Source organism: Podarcis bocagei (assembly GCF_964188305.1).
Source record: "Podarcis bocagei genome assembly, chromosome: 1".
NCBI classification, from domain to species: domain Eukaryota; kingdom Metazoa; phylum Chordata; class Lepidosauria; order Squamata; family Lacertidae; genus Podarcis; species Podarcis bocagei.
Window position 1 is genome coordinate 95,056,827 of NC_138125.1, and position 27,065 is coordinate 95,083,891.

The 27,065-nt window shown below is 40.4% G+C and overlaps 1 protein-coding gene and 2 long non-coding RNA genes across 6 annotated transcripts; 1 reads left to right on the plus strand and 2 right to left on the minus strand.

Moving 5' to 3' along the window:
• Nucleotides 1-1,875: 1,875 nt before the first annotated feature.
• LOC308584293 lies at nt 1,876-5,222 on the minus strand. The gene is made up of 3 exons (XR_014006749.1): nt 5,084-5,222; nt 2,931-3,091; nt 1,876-2,160 (listed from the first exon to the last, which is right to left on the minus strand). It is a non-coding gene; the product is annotated as an uncharacterized lncRNA (long non-coding RNA).
• SEC22A (SEC22 homolog A, vesicle trafficking protein) lies at nt 3,114-26,527 on the plus strand. Of its 4 annotated transcripts, none has more exons than XM_081188901.1 (7): nt 3,114-3,135; nt 14,057-14,260; nt 16,949-17,112; nt 18,136-18,330; nt 20,429-20,547; nt 22,885-22,950; nt 23,874-26,527. In XM_081188901.1, the coding sequence occupies exons 2-7, from the start codon at nt 14,079-14,081 to the stop codon at nt 24,072-24,074; spliced, it is 927 nt and encodes a 308-aa protein (XP_081045027.1). In that variant the 5' UTR covers nt 3,114-3,135; nt 14,057-14,078; the 3' UTR covers nt 24,075-26,527. The 4 variants fall into 4 exon arrangements, with proteins under 4 accessions (XP_081045027.1, XP_081045025.1, XP_081045028.1 ...); XM_081188899.1 differs by lacking the exon at nt 3,114-3,135 and adding an exon at nt 5,283-5,422; XM_081188902.1 differs by lacking the exon at nt 3,114-3,135 and adding an exon at nt 5,283-5,422 and having other exon boundaries at nt 24,027-26,527.
• LOC308584339 lies at nt 21,007-23,865 on the minus strand. Its single transcript, XR_014006778.1, has 2 exons — nt 23,751-23,865; nt 21,007-22,052 (listed from the first exon to the last, which is right to left on the minus strand). It is a non-coding gene; the product is annotated as an uncharacterized lncRNA (long non-coding RNA).
• Nucleotides 26,528-27,065: the final 538 nt, after the last annotated feature.

The window sequence follows — 27,065 nt, forward strand, 5'->3', positions numbered from 1 at the left end:
TGAATGTAGGTCATTTTATTGTATTAATTTATAGGAAAATTATCTTTTGCCTAGCCCTTACATTGCACAAGAGGAAAATGAAAGGCTGGATGTCAGCTTCCTCTAAGCCAGCTGCAAGGTTCTCAGATTTATTACAGGGCTTAATTCTATATTCTCCACTACCATAGACTTCACTTCTGTTTACTCCCAGAGTTCATTTGCTACAGAGTCTCCTTCACACAGTCTCGCCACAGCTGACATTCTTATCATCTGTGGTGGCCACTTCTCCGCCTCATCAACTCTCTATCTCATTTCCAGTCTCACGTGAAAACAATTTTTCTCCCTTGCCAGCACTTCTTAGTTTCTTTCTCCATCATAGTTATTATTGAACTCTACAACTGTATTTAACCTTATAACAAATTTTTGAAATGCACTCAGAAGGGAAGACCCTGGGGGGTAGATATCATTAGCTCAGCCAAATGGTTTTGAAGAAGGGATTAAAGGTGAGGAGATTCAAAGGACACTTAAATTTGTTTATTAGATTTGAGTACTCTTTCCCCACTCCTACTCTTCCAAGTTCAAGGAACTAGTTCCATCATTTGTCCAGTTTCTTTTTAGCTATTCCTCTTCTCCCTTTCTCATTTGACAAAGATCCCATGTTCATAAATGATTTTGTATTTTTAAAAAACCGGCTTGTTTTTTTTAAGTCTGAGTGGCTAATACAATAGTACCACTTTTCTAAAAAGAAATAAAAAGAGACCATGGGTGGGATTCACCTCACCAGTCCTGTAAAGTAGAAGCTTTGCGTGAGAACACCCCCTTGCTCAGCTGGGCCTTCCCTTTCCTGCCTTGCACCCCACCTGCACCCCCCAAAATTAACTTGTAGGGAATCAGGAAAACTCCCAAAGCAGAACATGGGACAAACGGGTATTGTTCTGTTTGGCAAGCTGAAATGCTTGGGCAAATTGAACGCTTGGAAGAGCTCAGTGTTGAATTTCATCCCTGGCCTTTCCTGTTTTCTTTGTCATGTGCTATGAAAGTTTACCTGTCAGTGTTTCATTTTTTAAAATTATCATTATTTTACAATCAAAATGCCTGTCTTTTCTCATTACTGTGTTACTCTAGGGCCACATCTGCACCATATATAGAAAATAGTACTGTACTGTACCTCTTTAAACAGTCATGGCTTTCCCCAAAGGATCCTGGGAAGTGTTAAGGGTGCTGAAAGGGGAATAGAAGGTCTGAGTTCTCTGGTCCTGTTAGCTAGGGATGATGGGAGTTGTAGTCCCAAAACATCTGGAGGGCCAAGTTTACCTATGCCTGTTGTAACCCTATGAACTCCAACTCCCATCAGCCTTAGACAGCACAGCCTAATGGTCAGGAACACCTGACATGGTCAGAACATGGTCAGAACACCTGGAGGGCTCTAGGTGAAGGCAGGAGACTTGTGAGGAAGGAAAGAGAGCCTCAATAGCTTAGTGACAGGGAGTTTTATTCCATTCTTCTATGGACATGTGACTGGCCTTTTCCCTCCATTCCTGCTTCCAGCCCTTGAGGGAGGAAAGCCAGCCCCTGTTGAGATTTGTTTTCCTGCCAGTCCAGCCTAATGTCAGCTGCCTTCCTCTTTCGTAACAGGGCAGGAAGCAGAACCTTGAAGGGCTTTGTCTGTGTTGTTGACAGTCATCAGGGGGTCCCCAGGGTTCAACTCTAGCTCAGCCTAGCTTGATGAGCTGAATGTAGCTCTCAGTCCTTTTAATATAATCAGCAAATAGCCAAAATTCCTTCTACAATTAAATATATTCAATTACATGGCCAAACACTAATTTAGATGGAGGGAGAAATTAAGCAGGCAACGGTCTCCTGTGAGAACAAAAAGGCCAGAAATGAGATGAGGAGTAATGGAATAAAAGTTTTATTTGATAGAAGGGAGTGCAGGCAAGTTGCAACCCAGCTGAAGATGGGAAGAATCCTCTCATCACACTTCAGAAGGCAGAGCTTTCAGATAAACATTGAGCTCATCAGGGACCTGGGTAATTGGATATGGAGAATCCTTCATCAAAGTTGTCAGTTCAAATCTAGTGCAGCTCAGTTATGATGGGGAGTTACTGAGATCTGAAGATTGTTTGTCGGCCTTTGTGAGATGTATTAGGTGGTCGAGCTCCACTCCCCAAGGACAACTGTCTGTATAAGAAAAAACATCACTGTAATTAGTACAGATTCTCAGACTTCTCTTCCAAAGATGATTATATATGAAGTTTATATAATGTTTGAAGAAAAATTATTCTAGGCATTTACAAACAAACAAATAGCTCCATATTAGAGATGAGGAATTCACAACAATCATAATTGGTGGTAAAACAGTTTCCATTTTAACTCTGATCTTTGGTCAGATCTGTTCCATTCAGAATAAAAATGTCTGCATAGTTCACCTGTGAGGCTGTTGCCAAATAATTAATTCTGGGTATATTTGGCACATTTAACACCCTAAAATATCTGGTTGCTTAGTTTATATAGAAGCTGCTATACATTGATGTTGCTGGCAAATTTCCCACTGACTTCAGTGGTGCTGAGCAGCAGTTTTGATGTTTGACAATAACAGATTATACACCATAAAATAATGAGTTTGTCATGATACTTAAAAATATATAGATATCAATGGACTGATTATTTCCCTGTGGTTCCTCTTCTGTATGCAAAATTATGTTGCATACTTTTTTTCAGACATTTTGGAGGAATATTACTTTAAACATACTTGTTATATATAAAAAACATGTTTAAACAGCAGAAACACAATTTAGCATATTTTTATGCTTTTTGACTTTTAAAAGACGTACAAAATCATGACATACATGATGATGTGTTTACATGAGCTAATTGCCGTAGCTACACGTGCATATTAAAGATTCTCTTTCTTTCAGGGGGACTTTTGTAGTATAATGTTGAGCACTCACCTGCTATATCACTCTTTTCATAGCAGCACATATGTAGTCTTTATTCTTAAAAGATGGCAAATGCTGGCATCCTCCCCAACAGGAACCTGACAGTTTGTCAATTTTTCTGCAGGTTGTACACTCTTCTTCTTGGTGAGCCACAGAACACATCAACCTTGGTGCTTTGAAAGCAATACAAACATGTACAGAAAATCAATACAAACTGGTACATATTGAAAATATTGGAATAAAGGTATTGTCATACATCTCATCCTTAGGTTTTTTCTGTTCTCCCAGTGTATTATATAGGGAAATCCTACCACTGTCTTTGAATTTTACTTCAGAAATTATCCAAAAAAGGATAAAAAGCAGGTGGGAATGGGTCATCTACTGACATCCCTATTGATGCTTACTTGGAAGTAAGTCCCAGAATGTTCAGTGGGACTTACGCTGCAGCAAGTGCATTTAGGATTGCAGCCTAAGTGTGCATCTAGATACTTGTAACTTGAGTTGTGAGTCCGCTGTGGATGAGTATTCATCAGTTTTTGTTCACCTTTTCCTTAAGGAAAATCCATCCTGTTTGTAGCTGAACCTGGCTGTGCTGTGTTGGCTAGCTGCTTACAACATCATGAGGCCACTTATTCCCCTTCTAAATTTTTCAGCATTTTAAAAAAAGAGTTGCTTTACAAAAAATCCCCGCTCCTGTTGCTCGGACCCTGCTCCTGCCAACCTAGCAGTTTGAGAGCACATCAAAGTGCAAGTAGATAAACAGGTACCGCTCCGGCGGGAAGGTAAATGGTGTTTCCGTGTGCTGCTCTGGTTCGCCAGAAGCGGCTTAGTCATGCTGGCCACATGACCCGGAAGCTGTACGCCGGCTCCCTCGGCCAATAAAGCGAGATGAGTGCCGCAACCCCAGAGTCGTCCGCAACTAGACCTAATGTTCAGGGGTCACTTTGCCTTTACATCTGTCCATAGCATCCCAACATAAAAAAAAGGCAGACACACCCCAATGGGAAATTTGTACTATGACGCCAGTTTTTAAATATGTCTGTAGGTATCCTAATGCTCTCCATAAACCCTTAACCAGACTGTTAGGCTTTTAGATTTGTGGAGAGACCACTCAGATTTAATAAAGAAAAGTTTCTAAGTCATGTGCCTGTGGTTTATATATTAGGCTCAGCAATCATAAAGCTAATATAATAACTATCAAACAGTATTGAAAGGACTATCACTGCAGTGGTGTAGGGGGAAATAATCTCTTGAAGATAGTATTGGCTTTGGCCCCATAGCCTTAGCCCTCAGACTTATCCATGTATAGCCACAGATATAAATACAGTGAGTACTTCTGGGCATATATACAGAATACCTTACCTTTCCTGTCTCCACACACTTAGAATGAAGGAATACTGTAGATGTGCATTCTTCAGTTCAGATTGGGATCCTAGCATACCTTTAAAGGCTGCTTGCCCTCATTTCCACAGACAATATTTTGAGAACACAGTGTTGGAGGAAGACATGTCATTATTGCAGGAAGTTTATGAACAGAACCATCTTGGCTCATTTCCACCAGTGTTGATTATTCAAAGATAATTAAGATGTTAAGGATTTAGCTCTTGGTTTAAAGGTATTTTTGAGTGGGCATGAAAGTTTATTAAAATGACATTATCTGCTCGTATTCTAGGTCAATTACATTAAAAAAAAAATTATATATACCATGATTGGATCCCTTTCGGAACTTGAAATATGGGTACCCCCAACAAAAAAATTAAAATTCAGCTTTGTAATTTGGAATCTATGTGATTTGATTTGATTGGTTTGTTAATAAAAAATATTTTTTTAAAAAAATCCATATACCACTGTGCAACACCTCAAATTATATTTTACTATTTTAGAAAGTACTAATCAATATCCAGTTAATTGTATACAGTAGTTTATTTATTTCTTTTGGGATCTTTCGATTTACAATTGCCATGTAAACCCCGAAATCTCAAAAGGCGCTAGTCCCTAATAAAGACAATACGATTATAACCAATTAATATCCCTCCTAGTTTCAAATCCAGGTGTACCGTTTTTGTTTCAACTTCCCAAAATCATGGTTTGGATTATACAAATTCTCGGGCGGGGTTTTTTTTTAAAGGTATACGGCAATTTAATTAGCCAGCGGCACCACTTACTTGGGAGCAAGCCCCGCTGAATGCAATAGGACTTTACCTCTGAGCAGTATTGCGCCGTTCCACCATTATTCCCATAGGCAGATTCAGACCACACCCGCGACTGCGTAGACCAATGGCTGCTCCCGCAGCCATATATCCCCACAAAGCAATGGCGGCTTAAGCTACGCCTTCCCCTCCTTACCCCCGCAGAGCAATGGCGACTTTTACGCGGCGTCATGTGACGTCGCATTCTACAAGCGAGCGCTGTTGAGTGTGACGTGTCAAGACGCCCAAGAACGCTATGCGCGAGGCTGTGGAGCCGCGGTCCGGCTACGGATGCTGCCGGGTCGATTAAGCAAGGTAATTCCGATTCCCTCTCCGCGCGCTGGCTGCAGCCCCGAGTGGTTGCCTAGCAACTGAGCCAGCTTGCCCGTAGGAGCGCGGGCCCTGTCTTTGTGGGCCTGGGCGAAGGTGCGCCCTTCCTGTGGAGGAGGGAGCAGGCATAGGGCTCCCTCCCCAGGGACGTCCCCACAGCTGCGCCCTTTGGCACGGTCCTCGAGACCTGGGAGGGGACGTCTGCAGCCTCCAGTTGCTGCTGCTTCGTCTTCCCTTGTGGCGTTTCTGTGCCTCAAGAGCCCCTTGACCAGGTGGAAGTTCACCAGGGGAAGTTTTCTCTCTAGGGGTGGGAGGGAAACGCTGCAGCTGTTGGATGTTTTGCCCGCCATGCAGCAATTCAAGGCACTGTAACTGTGCCAGAGGGCAATGCGGGGGGGGGGGAGTGACTCGGCCCTTAAATACCTGAGCTAATGTAGCTGGGTGTGCGTTTGCGATTCGCATATCCCCCTCTAGGGTTTTGGCAAAAGGCGTATTGGGGAGGATTTGGAGAAGGAAGTGCTCTTGCATAATGAGGGATATATATTTAGGGTTTTAGGCCTACCACTAAAAACTGCATTTCTGAGTGCAAGGCCTCTTGGTAGTTGTGGAAAAGAAGGGTGCCCTTTAGTTTTCCTCCCTTGCCCTTCCATGCAGGGTGCTACTAGTGGGGGATTTAATGAGACTATTTGTTTGTTGCTTTATGATTTATTGAAATAAAAGGGGGTGAGGGAATCCTTCCCTCAGCCTTCCCTAATACAATACTGGGGAGGAAATGCTGTGACGTTTTAGGGCAATTGTTGTCGGTATGGCTGTGGAAAGTTATTAAGTGGTTAGTAAAGGTATAGTAAAGGTAAAGGGACCCCTGACCATTAGGTCCAGTTGTGACCGACTCTGGGGTTGTGGCGCTCATCTCACTTTATTGGCAGAGGGAGACAGCGTACAGCTTCCGGATCATGTGGCCAGCATGACTAAGCCGCTTCTGGCGAACCAAAGCAGTGCACGGAAACACTGTTTACCTTTCCGCTGGAGCGGTACCTATTTATCTACTTGCACTTTGATGTGCTTTCAAACTGCTAGGTTGGCAGGAGCAGGGTCCGAGCAACATGAGCGGGGATTCGAACTGCCGACCTTCTGATTGGCAAGCCCTAGGCTCTGTGGTTTAGACCACAGCGCCACCCGTGTCCCAAAGGTAGAATCATAGAATTATAGAACTGCAGAGTTAGATGGTATCCCAAGAGTTATTTAGTCCAACCCCCTGCAATGCAGGAATCGCAGCTAAAGAATCCCTAATGGATGGCCATCCAGCCTCTGTTGGAAAACCTGAAATGAAGGAGAGTCCACCACATCCTGAGGGAGTACATGCCAGGAAGGTCTTCCTTACCACTGTGGGTTAGGCCTCAGCTTCTTGAGCATGTTTTTATTGCTTAATGAATGTAATAATACTGTGTTAATTATTGATTTGGCCATATGTTACTCTGAGTTGTGTATCCCCAAGGTTACATTAATGCAACTCTCTTCATATGGTAACATTATTCCATAGTGTAAACTCAAAAAGCTACAAGTGTATTCCTCTTAGTTTGCTAAGAGGAAGTTGTTCCATCAAGGATAGATCACACTATTTCTTACAACATCTTGCAAATAAATGGTACCGCAGTGTAAAAATGGTGTTAAAGTGAAGTAATTTTTCCTCCTTCAGTGGTTTACATGAGATTCATTGTTATCTTATCCTAGAATAACCTTTTCATTTGACCCTTCTGAAATATTTATTGACTGTCAGTGGGATTTCTAAATGTAGTTTGATTTTAAGTGCAATCCTATGTATATGTACTTAGAAGGAAGTCCCAAAGAATGAGTTGGTTAGTTTATTTAAAGCTATTTATATATTGGTCTTCAGCTAAGTAAAACCAGAGCGGTTCACAAAATACAATAGGATAAAATACATATTAAAACCATTATAAAATTATACCCACTGCAGCCAGCAATAAATACAATTTCAAGCTGGGTCTGATTTATGGAATATAGGGTTCTTTAATTGTTATGTATTGTTACTTTTCCTTATTTTATGCTCTGCTTTATGTTTATGCTCTTAAAATTTTGCAAGTTGCTTAGGAAGTCCTTACATAGCAAGCAGTTATTAAAATGAAATAATAATAATAATAGTCAGCAAAGGTTGAGATAAAGAGCTAAGTCTGAGGCAGGTCTTGAAATCCAACACAATCTGCACCAAGCATATTTCAGGGCAGAGGGAGTTCTGTGGAACGGATACAGCCACAAGAAAGGCCCTTGCTTAGGTTGCCGCATTCTGTGCCACAGCCAGTGGTGACACCATTAGGAGAGCCTCCTTTGATGATCTTAACAAACAAGTAGGTCTATATGGAAGCAAATGCTCCTTCAGATATCCAGGCTCCAACTTGTATTGGCAATACAATGACTGACTTCTAGGTGGGACTTGCTCATAGGTAAGTGTGCATATGATCTTAGCTTTGGTGTTGCTCATAGATAGGGAACCTATAGCCCTCCATACCCTGTTGGATACCAGCTCCCATGAGCCTCAGCCAGTCAGGGACAACTGTAGTTATAGTCCAGCAACATCTGGATAGTAAGTTACAGGTTCCCTATACTTGCCTTAAAGTATGGGGCTGTCTTCCACCTTTCAAGATACGGGTATTGAGACTGGAAACGTGAGCATAGCCTAGTGAAAATATGGTTCAGAGCTATGGCAGCTGCATTTGTGGTTATAGCTTCAAAGCAATGGAGATTCAGCTGGGACCTTGGAGTCAACCCTTAGTTGAGGCAAACAGGCAGGTGGCTGATTACAAGCCTATTTTATTGTAAATAATGAAAAATAAAGTAACAGTCTGTTGTTAATGCAAGCCCCCTTTAGGTTGCTGAAAGGACTGCCAGTCAACACAATTGAACACATTATTAAATAACGGATTTCAGCCATTATACTTGCCTATGTGGGCTTATGAAGAACAACATAATAAAATGTTAGCCAGACAACTGTAAAAGCTGCCAGTATTGGCACATGATCTACTGCCTTCTGTGTATCACTATGTACCATAATACAGGCTGTCTATCCACAGTATTATTTTAAAAGCAATTGTCATGCATCCCATTACTTTATTTATTATGTTTATGAGAAAGCCAAAAGTTTTTAAAAGGATGTATTCATACTCATCTCAAATTTAAATAGGAAAAAAATCATTAAAACATAAACATAAGGACACTAAAGGAGAAACCTTATAATAAGGAAAATGATTTTGCTTAATAATACTTCGTTCAGCATTCCAGCAGTTTCTAAGCCATTTCCATTCTTCTCCAAACACATCAATTTTGTTTCTCTTCTCTAACACAAAAATATATTATGTAATTTTATTCATGATTTCTTTGCCCCATAATTTTCTATACCATTCTTTCAGAGATGGAAAAAGAAATTGTCTCCTTAGTTTTCCAGTACAGTATGTTGCAAATAAAAGTATAGCTGTAACAGTGCCCTTTTCTTTCAGGAATAGTTGTTTCAGAAAACCTTTAGGCATAATCCTAAACCCACTCACTAGGGAGTAGGCCCCCACTGAACACAATGTGTTATTAAACTTAATTTTTGGTTTGGAGAAATATGAGTTTAAGTATATTGTTCGTTCTTACACACATGTCCCCCAACAGTCTGCAAAACCCACCTTTCTTTCATCTTGCTTTGAACTTATTTCGCTACCATTAGAGTGTTAGACGACACTGTGTTAGTAATTTATTGAAATTGTCTGAGTACTAAATATTTTCACCCAAATATATTTCTGTAAGATTACTGACAGCTTAACTTTTAGGGTCTCCCATCACTCATTTATATATATATTTCTGGACCCTCTTCTGTCCCGATATGTAAGCCACCCTTACTCTGAACCAACTTGCAATGCTTCTTCAACACTTTGCTGTGCATGTTTCATTTTCTGAGGGGCAAACTAGATATGGCAGTCTTTGCCTTTAACATACAGATTTTTTAAAAAATGCTATTAGCAGCTGTATGGATGGCTGATAAATATTGGGATGGAGGAGATGTGGAGGGAGACTTTACCCATTTTCTGCCTTGCAGTTACAATGGAAATAATTTTGTGAAAACCTGTAAAGTTCCCATCGGCACTTTGGGAGCTTTCCCTTAATGCAGAGAGCACATCTGGAGAATGCTCCACATCTGCTGTGATCCCAGTGATTTTCAGTTCCCTCCCAAGTGGATAGTTAGTGCATTTTAAGAGGAGTTTAAGTCAGACACACATTTAACATTGCATAGTTTATCCCTGAGCAGAGGTCAATTTAGCCATACATTTGGAGGTGTAATGCCAAGGAAACTGACCAAGTGATTGAGGAGTGGTTCTCCAAAGCAAATATGGAGTGCTGCAGCCTGCGAAGATGTCCTCACTCTCTTGAGTGGAGCTGTCTTCCTCACAGAAAAAAACGGGGGTGATTATACTCATAGAAGCTCTACTTGTGAGTAGCAGTGCATATGGTAGTCTGTCTCAGAGGGAGCTTTTTAAACTGTTGCTATTATTTCACACACTGACAAATCCAAGTTATGCAATTCAAGTTGATAAGGACTCTTGCATGACAAACCCACTCTTTCCCCCAAATCAGACATTTCACAATAAGGAAAGTGATTGGATGCACCAGAAAGTAGGGAATGATGATTGCTTGATGTCATGTAACTTCCCCGTATATTAATAAAAATGAATGCTCGGTAAGTAGTCAACATCTTCTAACCTCCCCACAATCTTTGTGCATATTAATAAGGATAAATGCTCAATAAACAGTTCATCTGGAAGCAACCAGAGTATATCTAAAAGTGCAAGATGTAAGGATGGAGATAACAGGATAATAGCATTCTCAAATGATATACATAATAGAGGAGCAGCTCACAGGCGAATTTAATCCACAAGTACATTTTATATCATGCAATGAGGTATGAACACGGTTTCACTTAGAACCCCTTTGACTAATGATATGAGATAGGGCTGTAGCTAAATACAGCTTTGTGCTACTATCATCTGGTAATGCATGGAAAACAGCTTGCCGGTTTTAGGGAGGCTTATCTTTTGGAAGAGTGACTAATTTGCCTTTGCATAAATAGGAGTTCAAAGGAAATGAATGCTGTTTATCCAGGATTTAGGGAAGATTTTGTAAAATAGATCTAGTCCTGTGACGCTCTAACCTCCTCCAGTTCCCTAGTATTTGGGATTTTGTTTTGTATCTCTGGTCCTAAAATACAAAAACCTACTGAGAGAAAAGGAGATACTGTACTAGCTTTATACGTTGCAGAATTGTTTCAAAATAACAGAAATTGCATTATATAATAAGGTCACCAGAATTATACTTTGTTTTCTCATGTAAGATTAATTTTGGTTTATGGAAATTTGGATAAGGATAGGAGGAAAAATCTCTTTCTAGGTAGAATAGTATTAAGACTGAACTCGTGGACTTTTTTACTGTAGGAAATTTGTTTATACAGTATGCAATCTTGTAAGTGAACTGTTGGAACACATGTTGCATCTGTGAATTACAGGCCACTTAAACTGACAGATGTGCAGTTAAACTATTTTAGCCTCATGAACAAAACTAGTCTAGTTCTAGTGTCTTACAGAACACACCATTACATTGCCTTTTAAAAATTGTTTTTATTAAAGGATTTTCATGGTTAACAAGGGTACATACAACCTCTCTGTTTTCAGAGGTATGTGCCTGTAGTGGTGCAGCCTCTCCAGCATTTAGGTGAGGTTCCTGGGTGTATCAGCGCCAGCTTCTAAGGTGTTAAAGGTAAAGGTAAAGGGACCCCTGACGATTAGGTCCAGTCGCGGACGACTCTGGGGTTGAAGTGCTCATCTCGCTTTATTGGCCGAGGGAGCCAGCGTACAGCTTCCAGGTCATGTGGGCAGCATGACTAAGCCGCTTCTGGCGAACCAGAGCAGCGCACGGAAACGCCGTTTACCTTCCCGCTGGAGCGGTACCTATTTATCTACTTGTGCTTTCGAACTGCTAGGTGGGCAGGAGCTGGGACCGAGCAACGGGAGCTCACCCTGTCGCGGGGATTCGAACCGCCGACCCTCTGATCAGCAAGCCCTAGGCTCTGTGGTTTAACCCACAGCGCCACTTGCATCCTGAGTTGTTAGGTACCATCTATAAATTAGTTTCAGTTCTCTTCTTTTGGTTGAGATGGACTTAAAGGGTGGTTTAGACCATAGTTTAAACAGAGTTTTGAACACAATTTTGTAGGGTCTTGAGTAGTAGTTTGTATATTGTGGATTCCATTCCCTTTCTGTGTCCCTCTGTTGTTAGAAGTTTATCAAAGGTGTTCAGAGTCCTTTGACTTCTGGGTTATTTAAGGTGTGCAGTTGGTGTTGGGTCAGCCAGGGTATACAAACTAGGGGACACTTAGTTTCCCCTAGTTTGTCTTTTATTTTTTGTGTTAGTATGGATTTGTCATTTTTGTAGACGTCTGTTAGGCTGTGTAAACTTTTGACTTGCCATGTTTTTGTTTGGAAGCTGTGGACTGCATGGTGGAATAGTGGGTGGTGGCCAGGGGGATTAATGGGGTTGGGGGCACTTTACCTGCTTTCTCCTTCCATACTTTAAGCATGGATTTTGTGAACCTGTTTAGTGTTGTGAGTATTTTCTTTAGTTTGTTTTCGAGGAACGGATACACTGGTACTTCCAGTTGCATCTGTCTCCATGCGCAACCATTGTTTTCTTTAAAAAAGCTGACAAAAATAGCATTGTGTTAAACACTTTGGCTGGCGCATTCATAATGCTTCTTAATCATTCATAATGGTTAAGAATTCACGCATGCCCCACAGGTTCAGACACAACTTTCTCCTCTTGGATGTGAATTTTCCTCTCCCTTTCATTTTCAAAGCTAACCCATGTTACATCTGTACTGTATCAAACTGCAATTTGCAAATATGTTTCTAACCATGGTTGCAAACTGGCTTGGCATTAACCATTGTTAAAAGTGGTTTCGTGAGCTGTGGTTTGAGCTAAACGTGGCTTTGTTCCATTAATGGCATTTAAAAGTAACTTGCTACTATTCATTCTTAGGGCCGTACCGCTATGCATAAGAAATTGGGCAGGCAGACTATGGTATTCAGTGAATAAGTGACATATTTGCATCTGATCTACAATTTTGGGCTGGCTTGGCAGCTGTGTCAAAAAATTTAGTTGCCCACTCTCTGCCTATCATTCTCCTGCCACCTTCTTTACAGCTGACATCCCTCTTCCACCCACTGGCCTTTCCCAAGGGAAAAGAGAAATGTACATGTGGTTAAGTGTACTCGAGTGCTGCTGCTTTAATGTACTTGCAGCATCTTCAGGGAACAGCATGCAACCCTGGAGCTGGGAAGCAGTACAGATGACAATTCACAAACTGTGATAATCCTTGCCCAGCTCTCCAGGTTGACCGACTTTAGGGTGGTGCCCAAGTGGAATTGTGGGAGTCTGTAGATACCAAAAGCATTCTGTTTGGTAAGTTTCAAAATGCTCTCCTAGTTTTATGAGTACTTTAAAGAGAAACTTGAGTGTTTCTTAATTACAGTTTGGGATAGTTTACAAAAAGACTGCCTAGTAGGCATTTTAAATGCCTGCTATGAGTTATTACTAGAGATACCTTCTGCATTATGAATGTTTTAATAAGCTCTTCCTGTTTTCCACATATTATGAAGTATCATATTTCTCACAGCTAGGAATAATATCCAGCTAGGAGCAAATCTCATATGCTAAGAGCAAACTCATTCTCCAACTTATGTAGCCCCCAAAAGCAAAAGAGGAAGCTATTGGCAGGCTCTGTGTTTAAAGGAGGGAGGCTAAGTCATCTCAGTGTACCATGCAATGCTGGTTGACTGCTGGAGGTGGGGAATGGAAACTAGTGTGGAGGGGAAATTGAAAGGACTGTTCTGGAATAGGCCATGATTGATTGGCTGGCTAGAACTCTGAACAAGAGCACTCCACACTGCAATATTTGTTGCAGGAGTTATAAATGAATGCAAGCAGGATGACAGCCAAAGCAAGGACACTGTGAAACAGGAGGAGAGGCACCAGCATGTTCAGGAGAACCCCAAAGTTAGCAAAAAAATCTTAGGGACCATTCGGTCTCCACAAAACAGTTCAGTTAAGGCTGAGTATGCTTAGTGGTCACTCATTGAGTGCGTGAATGGGAAAGTGGGTGAAACAGAATAGAGCAGCCTGGATGAGGCTATGGCTGGCTGGAATATTGTACAGAAACACTTTACAACATTTTTTTGCAGGGCCCATTTATATATATTTCAGTGGTGATTCAGTTTTGTGGTTGGAACAATTTGTGACTGCTCTTCTTCCGCCAGTTGTGGTGACAGAATTACTTTTGTGATGGTTTGCTAAATGCCATATGAATATAAGAAATAGAATTAGGTGCATAGGAAGTCAGATCTAACTAGCTCACTTTTCTGTACAGTACACTGTCTGGTTGTGGCACTCCAGAGTTTCAGATGGGATATTCTCAGGGGTTGAACCAGGGATTTTACTAGAACCCCGAGATGCACTTACTGGAAATGTAGTGAATGAAAGCAAAGGTAAATCAAACTCTATATGTATGTTCTGTTTCAGATTTTCCTTGTGCCTGCTGGCAATGTCCATGATCCTGTCTGCCTCGGTGGTCCGTGTGAGAGATGGACTCCCTCTATCTGCTTCTACTGATTATGAGCAAAACGTTGGTGTGCAGGAGTGCCAAAAATACTTCAAAACTATTGCAAAGAGACTTTCTCACCTTCCTGACAGATGCACACTTCATGCAGGACTGTATAACCTAAAGTAAGTTTTATTTGGGATTTTATCTTGTTTTTATCTTGTTTCACATACAACTGTTGGCTGCTATAATAGGGAGTGAAACAACTATTTGCTTTTGGGGGGGAACTAGGTTAGCTTTAAATGATGATGTATTTTCATAAATCTTAAATATGAAGGCATTTGTACAACTGCTTCATTCCTCATATATGTACGCACATAAATTGTAGTAATCCTCAGAGATCCTGTTTTGCATTCCACTGCCATGAGCCAGGGCCTTTTTGGTGGCAGCATCTCAACTGTGGAACTCCCTCCCAAAGAAGGTTAGACTGGCCCCATCTCTGATATCTTTAAAACAAGAGGTTAAGACATTTTTTTTCTGCCAGTCTTCTAGTTATTTTAAATTGGTCTGTTCAGATCCCCATTTTTGTGGGGAGAGGAGAATCTGTTTTATGTAGCTCTTCAATGCTCCCCAGTTTTTAATTGTAATGAAATTTTAATTGTTATAAATACAGTAAAATAAATATTGTTTCAGTATTGCTTAATAATAATAATAATAACAATAACAATAATTTGCATCCCGCCTATCTTACTGGGTTGTCCCAGCCCCTCTGGGTGGCTTCCAGCACACATAAAAACACAGGAAAAGAGCTGCCTGCAGATGTCTCCTAAAAGATATATAATTACTCATCTTCTTGACATCTGGTGGGAGGGCATTTCACAGGGTGGGAGCCACTACCGAGAAGGCCCTCTGCCTGTGGTTCTCTGTTGCTTCACTTCTTGCAGTGAGAGAACTGCCAGAAGGCCCTCGGTGCTGGATCTCTGTGTCCAGGCTGAACCATGTGGGTGGATATATAAGGCATATAACGGCAGACTAATCAGAAGGCAAATCAAGTGATTATCTTGATATAGTGGCCTGACATAAACCCTAGTATATCATAGGCAGCCAAGCCTTGCACTACCCTTCTGGAAACAGAGATGCTTTTCCTTTGAAGTGTTTATGAAATGAATCCAATGGGGCAAAATATGCTGTGAACACATGGTGGGAGCAGTAGTGTGATGTCATAGCACATTATGCCATTTTGTTCCATTGGTTGTTTACCTTTAGTTTTTGATTGTTGTTAGCCGCCCTGAGCCCGGCTTAGCTGGGGAGGGCGGGATATAAATAAAATTTATTATTATTATATTATTATCAGTTGGGACTTCACCTGCTGAGAGTGTTGGGTCACTCCTGCCTATAGTTTTTCTTTCATTTTCCTACAGACTTCAATATATTTTGTGTCTAAGACCATGAGTTTGTTGGTAGTGCTTTTTCTTTTTGTCCAATAGGTTACAGTGGTGCCTCGCAAGACGAAAAGAATCCGTTCTGTGATTCTCTTCGTCTAGCGGTTTTTTCGTCTTGCGAAGCAAGCCCATTGACGGATTAGCGCTATTAGCGGCTTTTAGCGGCTTATCTGCTGATCGGATCAGCTGATAAGCGGCTTAGCGGCATAGAAAAGGGGGGGAGGGAAAAAACCCAGCAGGAACTCGCAAGACATTGTCGTCTTGCGAAGCAAGCCCATAGGAAATTCGTTTTGCGAAGCACCTCCAAAACGGAAAACTCTTTCATCTAGCGAGTTTTCCGTCTTGCGAGGCATTCGTCTTGCTGGGCACCACTGTATAGAAAAACCCAGCATGCCTTATGCACACCTAGATGGACTATGTTTATCTGGATTAAATTACAGCAGTGTACAGCAGCCATAAAACCATGTGTATCTTTAAGCTGAAAACATAAATTTCAAGCTTTTCTCATTGCCTTCATTTTTCTTGTACCAAAACTATACTTTGGAATGGTTTATCTGAAATGAGTTTGTGTGCTACAGTGTGTGTGTTTCATGATCTTAATAATTAAGTGGGCCCTAGACCAAATGGGGAATGAATTATTTGTAAGTAGATGCAAATGGAGTTGGGGAAAGAATCAATAGTCACAGTTCAAAATTAGGTAATTCATATTATTATCTGATGTGTACATTACTGGCACTGACCTTTATAAATAAACTTCCCTAAGTACTCTTGATAAATCTCTGATGTTTAGTATATCAGTATATCAGTCTAATTATTTTTAAAGTGTCAGATGTACAGTATGTACCTAAAATTGTCCTAGAATTATTGTTTTGAAGGAATGATGAACTAATGCAGTGTTTTAACAGAATGTTTAATAAATAAAGAGTGTAAGCATATGCCAGAATTTCAATTAGATCTGGGGAGTTTTCCAGCTTCTGATGTGTTCCTTTAATGCCATCACTGAATACTGACGAAGAAGCATCATTGCTAGGGCACGATTTCATTCTCTGGCTCATAAAGATAATTCTGAAGAACTTTTTCGTTTTGGGTTTTGGAATGAATATGTCCTTTTATGTACAACCAATAATTAAAACATTCAGAGGTTAAAGAGGGGAAGGCCACCTGCCCTCTTTGATCTGTTTCCTTCTTCCCACTTTAGAGAGGAAAAATTCGCATACTCTTCTGCTTTTTACTTGTGGTGGGACACACCCGGGACCTTTTCCTCTTGAAAACAATGTTACAATTTCTCATGAATATTGATGATTTCATTACACTCAGAGCCATTTTTCTTGTTCTTACAGCACAGAGAGCTGCTCTAGTCAAGCTGTAGATGCATGAATTTAATTCTGAAACATTAAACACATTTTAAAATGTTTTTGTTTTGTTTTGTAGTTTTATTAGTTCCTTGGGAGTGAGTTACATGATGCTCTGCACTGAAAATTACCCCAGTGTCTTGGCCTTCTGTTTCCTGGATGAGCTTCAAAAGGAGTTCATCACCACATACAACATGATGAAGACAAATACAGCTGTTAGACCATACTGTTTCATTGAGTTCGGTAAAGAGGATTCATCACTTTCTTTAATGATGGACTTGTTTTAGATCTTATATATATATAACTGTAACATATCTTTCTACCCCAAAGTGTTCAAGGTGGCTTACAAAAAGCTTTTTTATTATTATTACTCAGCTGACACAATAAAATTAACAGTTAAAATCTAAACATAACCACATAACTAAACATGAGCCACAAACCTTTACTGTGATATATAGCCCATTCTTCCAGCACCTTACAAAGAAAAAGAGAGCTTTCACCTGTTTAATGACATTTTGAAGCGGTGGGTTTAGGTAGGTCTTCCTAGGAAGGGAGCCATAAGTGATGCCACAACTAGGAAGGATTTTATTTTTTTGGTGGAATCACAGGGTGGAAGTCATTGTTGTGTTATGTATGAGATATGTTCTGTATGCAAGCATTTCAGCTTGCCAGATGCAACAGTCCCACCTCTCCTCCCCCTGTGTGCTATGCTGGGGATTCCCCCAATTTCTTAGATTCCAGATGCCCTAAGAATATGTCGAAAATGAAGAAGCCTGTGGGCTTTCCCCTTTAAGCATGTATTTTGCTCTTACATATGTATAGTCGTATGCTTTTGTTGGGAAAGAAAGTTCATCATTATGGATGCTGTTAATTCTCATATTATGTGTGTTGAAGTAAAACAGGCTTGTTTTCAGAACAAGCTCTTGTTTTATTTTGTAAGAATATATTCTGAATTGCATGAAAAGCTAAACAAAATGCAATTCATTAATTATATTAGCCCTACTTTCAGGCTTGTCAGTGCATGAGTCATTAGTTTATTTATAATTAGGTTTCTAGCGCTTAATTTTTTGGTGCTGCAAAATTAATTAGCCCATGATATATTAGTTATAAAGTAGCAACAATATTAAAACCTTCCACAATGGATGTAAGAATTCCAAATAATGAATTTAAATGTGTCTCAGAGACTTATATTGCCCATAAAGCCATGGGGTCTCAGATGATTTTATTAACATATGTCTAAGGGGGTTTTGTTTTAATTTTACACAGATAATTTCATTCAGAGAACCAAGCAGAGATATAACAACCCACGGTCTCTGTCGACAAAGATAAACCTTGCTGACATGCAGACAGAAATCAGGCTGAGACCACCTTATCAAATTTCCTTGTCTGAACTGGGTTCAGCCAATGGGTATCCACATGTACCTCTTCCAGAATACAAAGGTACTGGGAAAATATCTACAGGTGAGTTTGTTTCCTTAAACATAATTTTGCTTGGAAGGTTCAAAACTGGAACAGTTTGCTTATACCAGTCTTGTAAATCTTGGGACCAAACTAGATGTCATTCTTGTTGTTTAGCCTGTCTTAAAATAAAATAAATGGCCATTGCAATGGGCCTATTCCGGATCAGGAGTGTGGCATGGAGAGACTACTTTAACCCTTTGCCCCTGCTGCTTTCCTGATTAGAATCTCTCCCACCCACAACACAGCACCTTCAGTTTGCAGTGGGAGGAAAGGTCCCATTGTTTCCCTCAAGGTCAAATGACATGTCTAATTTGATCCTAAAATTTTGCTAAATCTGAGGTCTTGCTAATGGCTCCACCATATTATTCCACTCTTGTAACAATCAACAAGCTTGAATTTGTGAATATAAGTAAAAAGCCACTGCAAAATTTCACTTGCCTCTAGAATATGTGATTCTGGATTAGAACGATGGACATGAATGTAGGGAGGAAGCCAGTCTCTATTTAACTATGAAGCTCACTGAGGTTTGATGGAATTGTTATCTCATATAATCTGTTTATTCTGACATGTTTGTTTTAGAGTAAAATACATGTAGAATAGAAATCTGTATTTTTAAAAAAACATGTTTCTTCCAAACAACAGCTAAGCTGTGCACAGATTAGTGTGTTCCTTCCAGAGTTTGGAAACAGTGATGCTCACAGTCTAGTTTTCTTCTTCTAGAGAAATTCCCTTTGTCGCTGCTGTGCTTTCTCTGACTTTATGAACTGCTTTGGAGAGCCTTTTTCTGCTGCAGCTGTTCAATGCAAACAACATGGAATGACACCCCTCTCAATATTAATGTTCCAGCTCATTAACTTCATTGTTGGCACCTTTACACTTCACTGATTTAAACAGAATGATTTAAATATGGTTCAGTAACCTCATTGTCACTCTCTCTGTGTTGCCTAGACTACTGTGGATTTTGCCCTGTTTTTTCATATTCATTTTCTGTCACTTGTTGCGGAATAGCACAGTAACTGCTTGTACACACATTCACTATGAATTGGCAGATATTTGTGGGTACCGTTGGCTCTCCAGTAGCACTGATGAATGTCTGCATAAATGCTTACTTTCAGCCACCTCCTCCGCATCTTTTAGCGTCAGTATAGTTTGTAAGAGAATTGTGCAGTGGGTCCCTCTGTGGATTTGCCAGTGAAGCTAGAAGTTATACTTAGCCTACCTCTCCTTCTGCTTCACAGTGCCCCGTTTAGCAAATACACTAAGGCACTAAGCCTATGTACATTTACTTGGGAGGAAGTCCATTAGGATCAATTGGACTTCCTTGTGAGAAACAAAGGAGTGTCTGATTAAGGGGCTAAAAGTGCTGGAGAAGGATAAACTGACAATAGTTTTTGGAAGACTTTTAGGAGATGAATGGATCCCATTCATTGCCTCCTAGAATACCAATTATGGGTATATTACTTTTCATTTTTTTTGTAATATTCCACATTGCTGTCATTTAAAAATATGGAAAAGGATCAGGCTGTCAACTTCTGTGCACTTACTTACTTGCAAGTAAGTACCATTGAGCTCCTACCTCTGAGTAAGCATGTTTAGGTTCAGCTATAAATCATTCATTAAGAGCTGTAACTTACGCATTAGTGGAGCAGAAAAGCAAACTCTGAGAGCCCTATTTCAAGGGTGAGACTTAACTACTCAGTAGCTAATTGCAGACTAATTTCACCAGCTAGTTCTACATTGTGGAAATTTACAGCTGTGCTGTAATCCAAGCCTAATACTGAAGAACTTGAGTGCATTTGTTCAAAACTTATTTTTAACCAGGCCTTGGAGAGTTTCAGTTTTTGCTCATGCAAAATATATTTTCCCCAATGTGCTCTGAGAGTTATGCTTCTTCAGCTTGCTGTTATATATTCTCTAAGCAAGTACTCAGTTTAAAATAAATGAAAAAGGAGTCTCTTCAGCTTATGAGTATTTTCTCATTTAAGTTACAGAATCTTGAGCAGGAAGTCACTGAAAAATAGCATTAACATTTTTGGCTCAAATATTAAGGAACACATCTTTAAATATTGATAAGTGTTTTTTCCCCTCTGCCTTCCAGCCCCTCACCAGCGACTGGAACCTGTGACTCTGTCAGGGATTGTTTCCTTTCTACTCAGCCTTTTATGTGGGGCTTTGAATTTAATTCGTGGTTTTCATGCCATAGAGAGTCTTCTGCAGGTACTGTAGCAATGTTTATGACTTTGTAGCAGGGAAAAACAAAAGCCCAGTCTTGGAAGGCCTACCTATCAATTTCTTTTTTTAAAATGCTCTTGCAATAAGTGATAGAGTTAAATCACTCTCTGAATATTGTTTGGATAAGGAGAAACCCCTCTTTTCCCACAGAGGGCTGGCAACTATGGCCTGCAGGCTGGGTTTGTCCTTCTGAGCTAAGCTGTTCAACATCTCAGCTGGTGGAGCAATATCTTTCTGTTACTAACATGTTTCAGACATGTGTCGCTAGCTTTTTTTTGTAGGGAAGCTGAGCCAGTAGAGAAGTCCAGAATGTTTCACATGTAGACTTTAATAAGATTCTTTGAGTTGGTCTAGCTATTAAACTTTACAACAGAAGTAGGTTTTCCCTGGTGTGTTTCTGACCACCCCATCATTTCTGGGCCGTTTACATGGTGAGTTTGCCTGCCTGCTGTGGATGTCAATGACATTGATTGCTGGTGGTGGAGGAAGCTCTCAGTGTGATAGTGCTGAATCATGTGACAGGTTGTTTGGGGACAAGCAGCTTTCTGTGGGGATGTTGATCCACATGGCCAGTGAATTGTTCTCTTGCATCAGGGAAATCCATGATGGAGTACCTTCTCTCAGTGAATCCCTTTAGAACACAGAATTGCTGCAAATACTCTCTGTATTGAGAGGATCATAGATAGATGATGAGAGAAGGATCTGGGAAGTTCTACTGTTCACTTACAGCAATCCAAGCTAAAGCTCTGGATGCACTAGTTAAAACTGTTCTTTCCTATGTTCTCCACTCTGGGGAAATGTTTTGGAGGACTGCACTACACATTGGGAGCTCCTAGAATCATAGAGTTGGAAGGGTCTCAGAGGATTCTAGGCCAATCCCCTGCAATGCAGAAATTTGCAGCTGGGCCTTATGGGAGTTATCAGCTCCATGTTCTAACCAGCTGAGCTAAATGGCAGGTGTGATTTCTAGTCCATTTCAGATGAATTGCATCACTTTTTCTTTTCAATTCAAATGTAAATGTTTTCAGTGAAATTTAAAATACACTTTTGAAAAGTCATTTTGAACTGCACACACTATTCTGGATTTCTCTTCTGGCACAGGATACTAAATTATAATATAATACGAAAGTAATATATGAATGTTATTACTACCCATGCAACGGTTATAACAAATGAGATGTCCTTGAGGTCTTGTTTCATTTTTCAATATTCCACTAAGCATGTAACATAAAGTTATATTGACTTGTACTCTATAATTGCCCACAGATTACAGTTAGAAATTACACCTTCCCCATTATCATTGAAGAACCTTCTGATTTGCATGCAATTCTAGTCTTTATTGTTCTTCCTTTTGAAAGTGGTCTTCAACAGCCATTGTTGTCTTTTCAATTTCTCATAAGGAACTCATATTTCAGTTAAGAAATAATGTGCTGCTTGTGTGTAACAATTGCTTTTGTTATGTGCACACATGTTCTGGGAAGTCAGGATTTCTGTAATGTGAGAAACAAACCAAAATCCATTGGAACCCATATCTCCCAGATCCAAAGCTCCTGCTCATACAACTGTTAGATATTACAGCTTAAGGAAAGTATATCATATAATATTTAGCTGCCATCTGTGTAAATACTGCTTTGTGGGATTTCTTCATTACCAGTTTACTTTTTACTTTGCAGGAGCTGAGCACCATCTAGTGGATGCATGTGATGGCAGCAGATCAGTCTCTTTAAATGTTGATCTGTGGCTATTGCTGAAAATGGGCTGGACATTTTGTTTGTTTTAAGAGAAAAAGGGGCACATTTGTGAGAGATGCTAAGGCCCTACACCAGCTCTCCTCTTCATAGTCTGTCTCCTGAATTTTTATTTCCAAGTGTTTCTACTTAGAGAAAAATCAAGATTGGCAGGGAGGACAGGCTGCAGGGAGATAAAAAATGGATGGGGGAAGGAGTTTAGCACTTGTCACCCATGTACCCCATTTGCTCTTAAAATGAGATCTCTGCTGATCTGCATTTAAAGAGAGGAAGAGTTTTTCCCCAATGATAGCTGTTGTACATTGAAAAAAAGTGGTCCAGTGGGAATATTTCAGATACCAATTTCAGTAAATGCAGAATAACATTAATTTGATGGTGAACAGATGGCAATACTCACTTGAATTTTGCTAAATGAATGTAGACATACCTATTTAGCTATTATTACTTAAGCAATGCAGTTAAATGTGTTTTACTGCCTTGCATTTATCATGACCTAAGTGCTGGCTGCTTGGCTGACACTGGGACCAGTTGTGCAACTTCTGTTACTAAATAAGGACACCAATTGTTTCCCCAGAATGACAGAGAGGACCTCAGCTATGTTATTGCCTTTTTCCTCGGCACAGCAGCTTGTTTATATCAGGTAGGATCTTCCTCTTACAAGTCTGAATGATTTCTTAAAAGTTGTAATCCCTTTCTGACTTAGGGTATGTTGTATCATACCTTGTGAGTCAAAAATTAAATGAGTGTAAATAGATTTATTTCAAAGTTTCCTTCTGAGTTCGGTTGGTAGTGGGTGAACTGTACTGCAACTCTAGTTTAGTCTTTCTGGACATTTCTGGACATGTTAGAATCAAGTTATAAAGTCAAACAAAAAAGCACCTGGTCCCAGGTGGAGGCCCCTGGCTAAGACCCTGAGGCTCAGTGTACCTGGCCACCCACACCCTCTGCACAGGCCTGCTGAAAATTTCTGTATTTTCATTAATGATTTTATGGCACTGCAGTAAACAGGTAAGCTTATTATGCTAACTTTCCTGAGAGAGCATATTGTATCTTCTTTTAGTGGAGATATTTGTTGCTTCAGGTAATATTTAATCAAAATAGCTGGTAACAGGCAGCTTACTTTCAGCTGCTGTGGTATTTTATTTATTTTAAATATTTATTATTATTTTTAAAGGGTTATACAAGATTCATATGGCTCATAGAAGACTCTTGTGTAGACTTCAACTGCATCTCCAAGATGCAGGGGGCCGGGACAGATGTTCAGAAATTGGATCGTACCTCCACCTGTGGTAGGGTCGTACTAGAGTGCACAAATTTTGGGCAACGGTAATTTGATAAGATATTAAAATGCCACAGCAAATGGTAGATTTAAATTGAAAGCCATAGCTTTTCTCAAGGGAGCTCACACTGTGGAGGTAACATTTGCACTCCCCTTCTTACCTTTGTCGAGTAGAAAGGTATGAAAGGAGTCTCTTGGCACATTAGCTGGATGCCGCTTGCTATAGAAATATGAGAAAATGCAACTGGTTACTTACATCCTTGTGACTTTTTTCCCCTTTGCAGTGCTATCTGTTTGTGTATTGCACAGGCTGGCGGAACATCAAATCCTTCCTAAGTTTTGGCTTAATCTGCCTATGCAACATGTATCTCTATGAACTACGCAACCTCTGGCAGATCTTTTTTCATGTGACTGTGAGCGCTTTTTCAACGTTACAGATCCGACTGAGGCAGCCACAAGGGAAGGCCCCTGATTACAATGTGTGATGGTTGTCCTCCAACAAGTCTCAAGGCAAACTTGATCCAAGCAGTATTCCTCTCAGGAATGAAACACTTTTCTGCAAGACAGATGCTTCCCATAGTCTAGGGCATTAATGACAGAGAAATTCTTCTTCAAAGAAGAGCTGGAAATGGTTCAGGACCCTGTTGCAGGACAAATGAAAACCCTGTGCAGGAGAATGTTCCTCAAGGGCAACGTGAGAAGTTTGGAGGGGCAGCATGAAAATTCCACATCCAGAAGTATGAAAATTGCAAGGAGCTTGTTCTGCATAGCAAGTGATTCCTTCAGTCCCATACCAGGTTTGCCTTTGTGAGATAGTAGAAAAGGCTGAAATAAAAGGATGGTGTTGCATATTAACAAACTCTTCAATATGAATGAATTTCTAAATGCGAGATTATTGGATGCACATAAGTTTAATGGTGTGTGTCTGCATTTTCCTTAATTAAAATCTAACCCAGAACCATCTGTTCATGGGGATTAGTTCCTGGGCCCCAAAGGCCTACCAGCTAGTGCAGTGCTCATTCTGAATTGCTTTGTTTCTGCCCCTCCCCAACTACTTCTGTGTAATTTGCTTTGAAAGAAATTTGGAAAGTGACCTCTCTCTTCTGCAGCCCCAATAGCAATCTCTAATGCTTTTCTCTAATGCTTGAAGGATGAAAAGAAGTTGACTAGCCTCATCTAGGAAAGAGCCTAACTTCTACTAATTTCAATTTAATTGTCTAAGAAAAACTGTTCTGGGAACAAAGGAAATTAAAAGCACTGGTTGTGAACAACAGATCTATTGTAGAAGAGGTGAGCAACCTGACAGAATCCTACAGTGGACCAAAATAGCCTGCCATCAGCAGACCAATGAGGGAGGGTGATGGTTATTCATTTCCACCCTCCTCTAACCCTCTGGAGCAGATTTTGGGTTAGCTGCAGGGAGAGAGATGGGGGACACACACCCATGTTTCCTTCCCTATTCCATTGGTGGCCACCTTTGCTGACTCAATGAGCCTCTCTCATTTTTAGGATTATCACTGGATACAACCCTACTAATCTCACCTTAATGAGAAAAGTAAACCTGCTGGATTGCATTGCATCCTGTACGTTAAGTAGCAGCCATGAGAACAAAATGCCTTCGCAATGAAGGTAGTTGCAGAAGTTTCCTCATGTACAGATAAAAGTTGTTCAGGGTTTGTGAGGATTTTAGCAGCTGGGGGTTCAAGAGATCTGTACTGTCAGCATCCACTGCCATTCTAAACGCACGTCAGTCATGAGATGAGGAAGCTTTTCTCCCAGAGACAAACTTAAGATTCAAGGGAAGCCTGTTCTATGTTTATGCTTGCATTTAATAAACTCTACAATCTACTCCCACTGATCTAGGCACAAGCTTTCAGTGTGAAAACTTTCTGTAGAGATTCTAGCAAGAAAGCGACGATGCCAGACTGAAGTTCTATTGTCCTACCTATCACATCTCTAATGTTTCATGATCCTCCTAGTCTTTAATTGTAAGATGTTACCTACACAAAAGTGGTAGTTTTTTTCAGTAGGCAGTAAGATTGTCTAGTCTTAGTTTTACTATGAATCCTAAGCTGCTTTACGCATTACAATAACTTCTAAAGCATTATTTTGTAGGACAATGCTGAGTGGGCAGAGACTACCCAATCAGTTTACTCCCACATGACTTGGAACACCCCTGCCCTCAAATTAGATGCTGTACCCCAGAAGTGGCTGTTTTTGTCCCAGCAGCAATTTTCATTCTTGACTAACCTCTGGACAGTGGCCACCCAAAACCATTGCATGCACACATAGGAACTCCCTCATCTACATAGATCAGCAGAGGAAGGGTTAATCACCCTCTCCCTGCTCATCAAATGATTGCTAGGGAGATTTGCACCCACATCAGAGTGGTGAGCTCTACCCACTGTAGTGCTAGGTGTATTTTTTTCTTTCTGCCACTGCTGCCAAAATGGATGAAGCTTATTGGGGGGGGGGGGTAGAGGCAGATCAGGCCCTAGATCTGGAGGTCAGACATTATTTTGAAACCACATGCAAGTAATGTGTGAAGTAGCCCAAGTATGTTTGTTGTAGACCCAAATGTTAATAACGATACACACAAATTCATTTATCATGATAGGCATACAAAGAGTCCTAAACTGGGTCTTCCAGTTGCCCTAGTCTAGTTGCTGTTCTTGTATGTTATGTTTTCTTTACTTTCATGATAATTTAAAATATAAGTAAAGGAACTCCTCCTGCCAAACGAGGGAAAGACTCACTCTGGTTGCCATGGGACGCTGCGTATGACGACTTTGGGCATCTGTTTCCTAGCTGCAAAATGGGAATACTGATCATTTCAATGAAAATGTAAAGTGCTTTGTAGAATAAAAGTGCTGTATAAATAAATGCAGAAGCAGCTATAAGACGGTCAAGACTTCTGAAGTGAGGTCACTGCAACTTACACAGGGGTCTTTGTGGATTTTTCTTTTATGAAGGTGGCTATCTAAAGAACTTTTAACTGAGTTAAGATTAAAAAAGGATGTGTACAAAAAATGGAAAATGGGGGAAACCACCAAAGAGGAATTCAAACAAATAGCCAGCACGTGTAGACACAAAGTCAGAAAAGCTAAAGCACAGAATGAACTCAGGCTTGCTAGAGAGGTTAAAAGCAACAAAAAAGGCTTTTATGGGTATGTTCGTAGCAAAAGGAAGAACAAAGAAACAGTGGGGTCACTCAGAGGAGAAGATGGTGAAATGCAAACAGGGGACACAGAAAGGGCTGAACTCCTCAATGCCTTCTTTGCCTCAGTCTTCTCCAATAAAGAAAACAATGCCCGACCTGAAGAATTTGGAGCAAATGATTCAGCAAAGGAAACACAGCCCAGAATAACTAAGGAGATAGTACAAGAATACTTGGCTAGTTTAGATGTATTCAAGTCTCCAGGGCCAGATGAACTGCATCCAAGAGTATTAAAAGAACTGGCAGATGTGATCTCAGA

Coding starts and splice junctions, on each gene's coding strand:
- SEC22A (XM_081188901.1), top strand. CDS start 14,079: ATGTCCATGATCCTGTCTGCCTCGGTGGTCCGTGTGAGAGATGGACTC. Junction 14,261..16,948: donor GCAGGACTGTATAACCTAAA/GTAAGTTTTATT, acceptor TTTGTTTTGTAG/TTTTATTAGTTCCTTGGGAG. Junction 17,113..18,135: donor ATACTGTTTCATTGAGTTCG/GTAAAGAGGATT, acceptor AATTTTACACAG/ATAATTTCATTCAGAGAACC.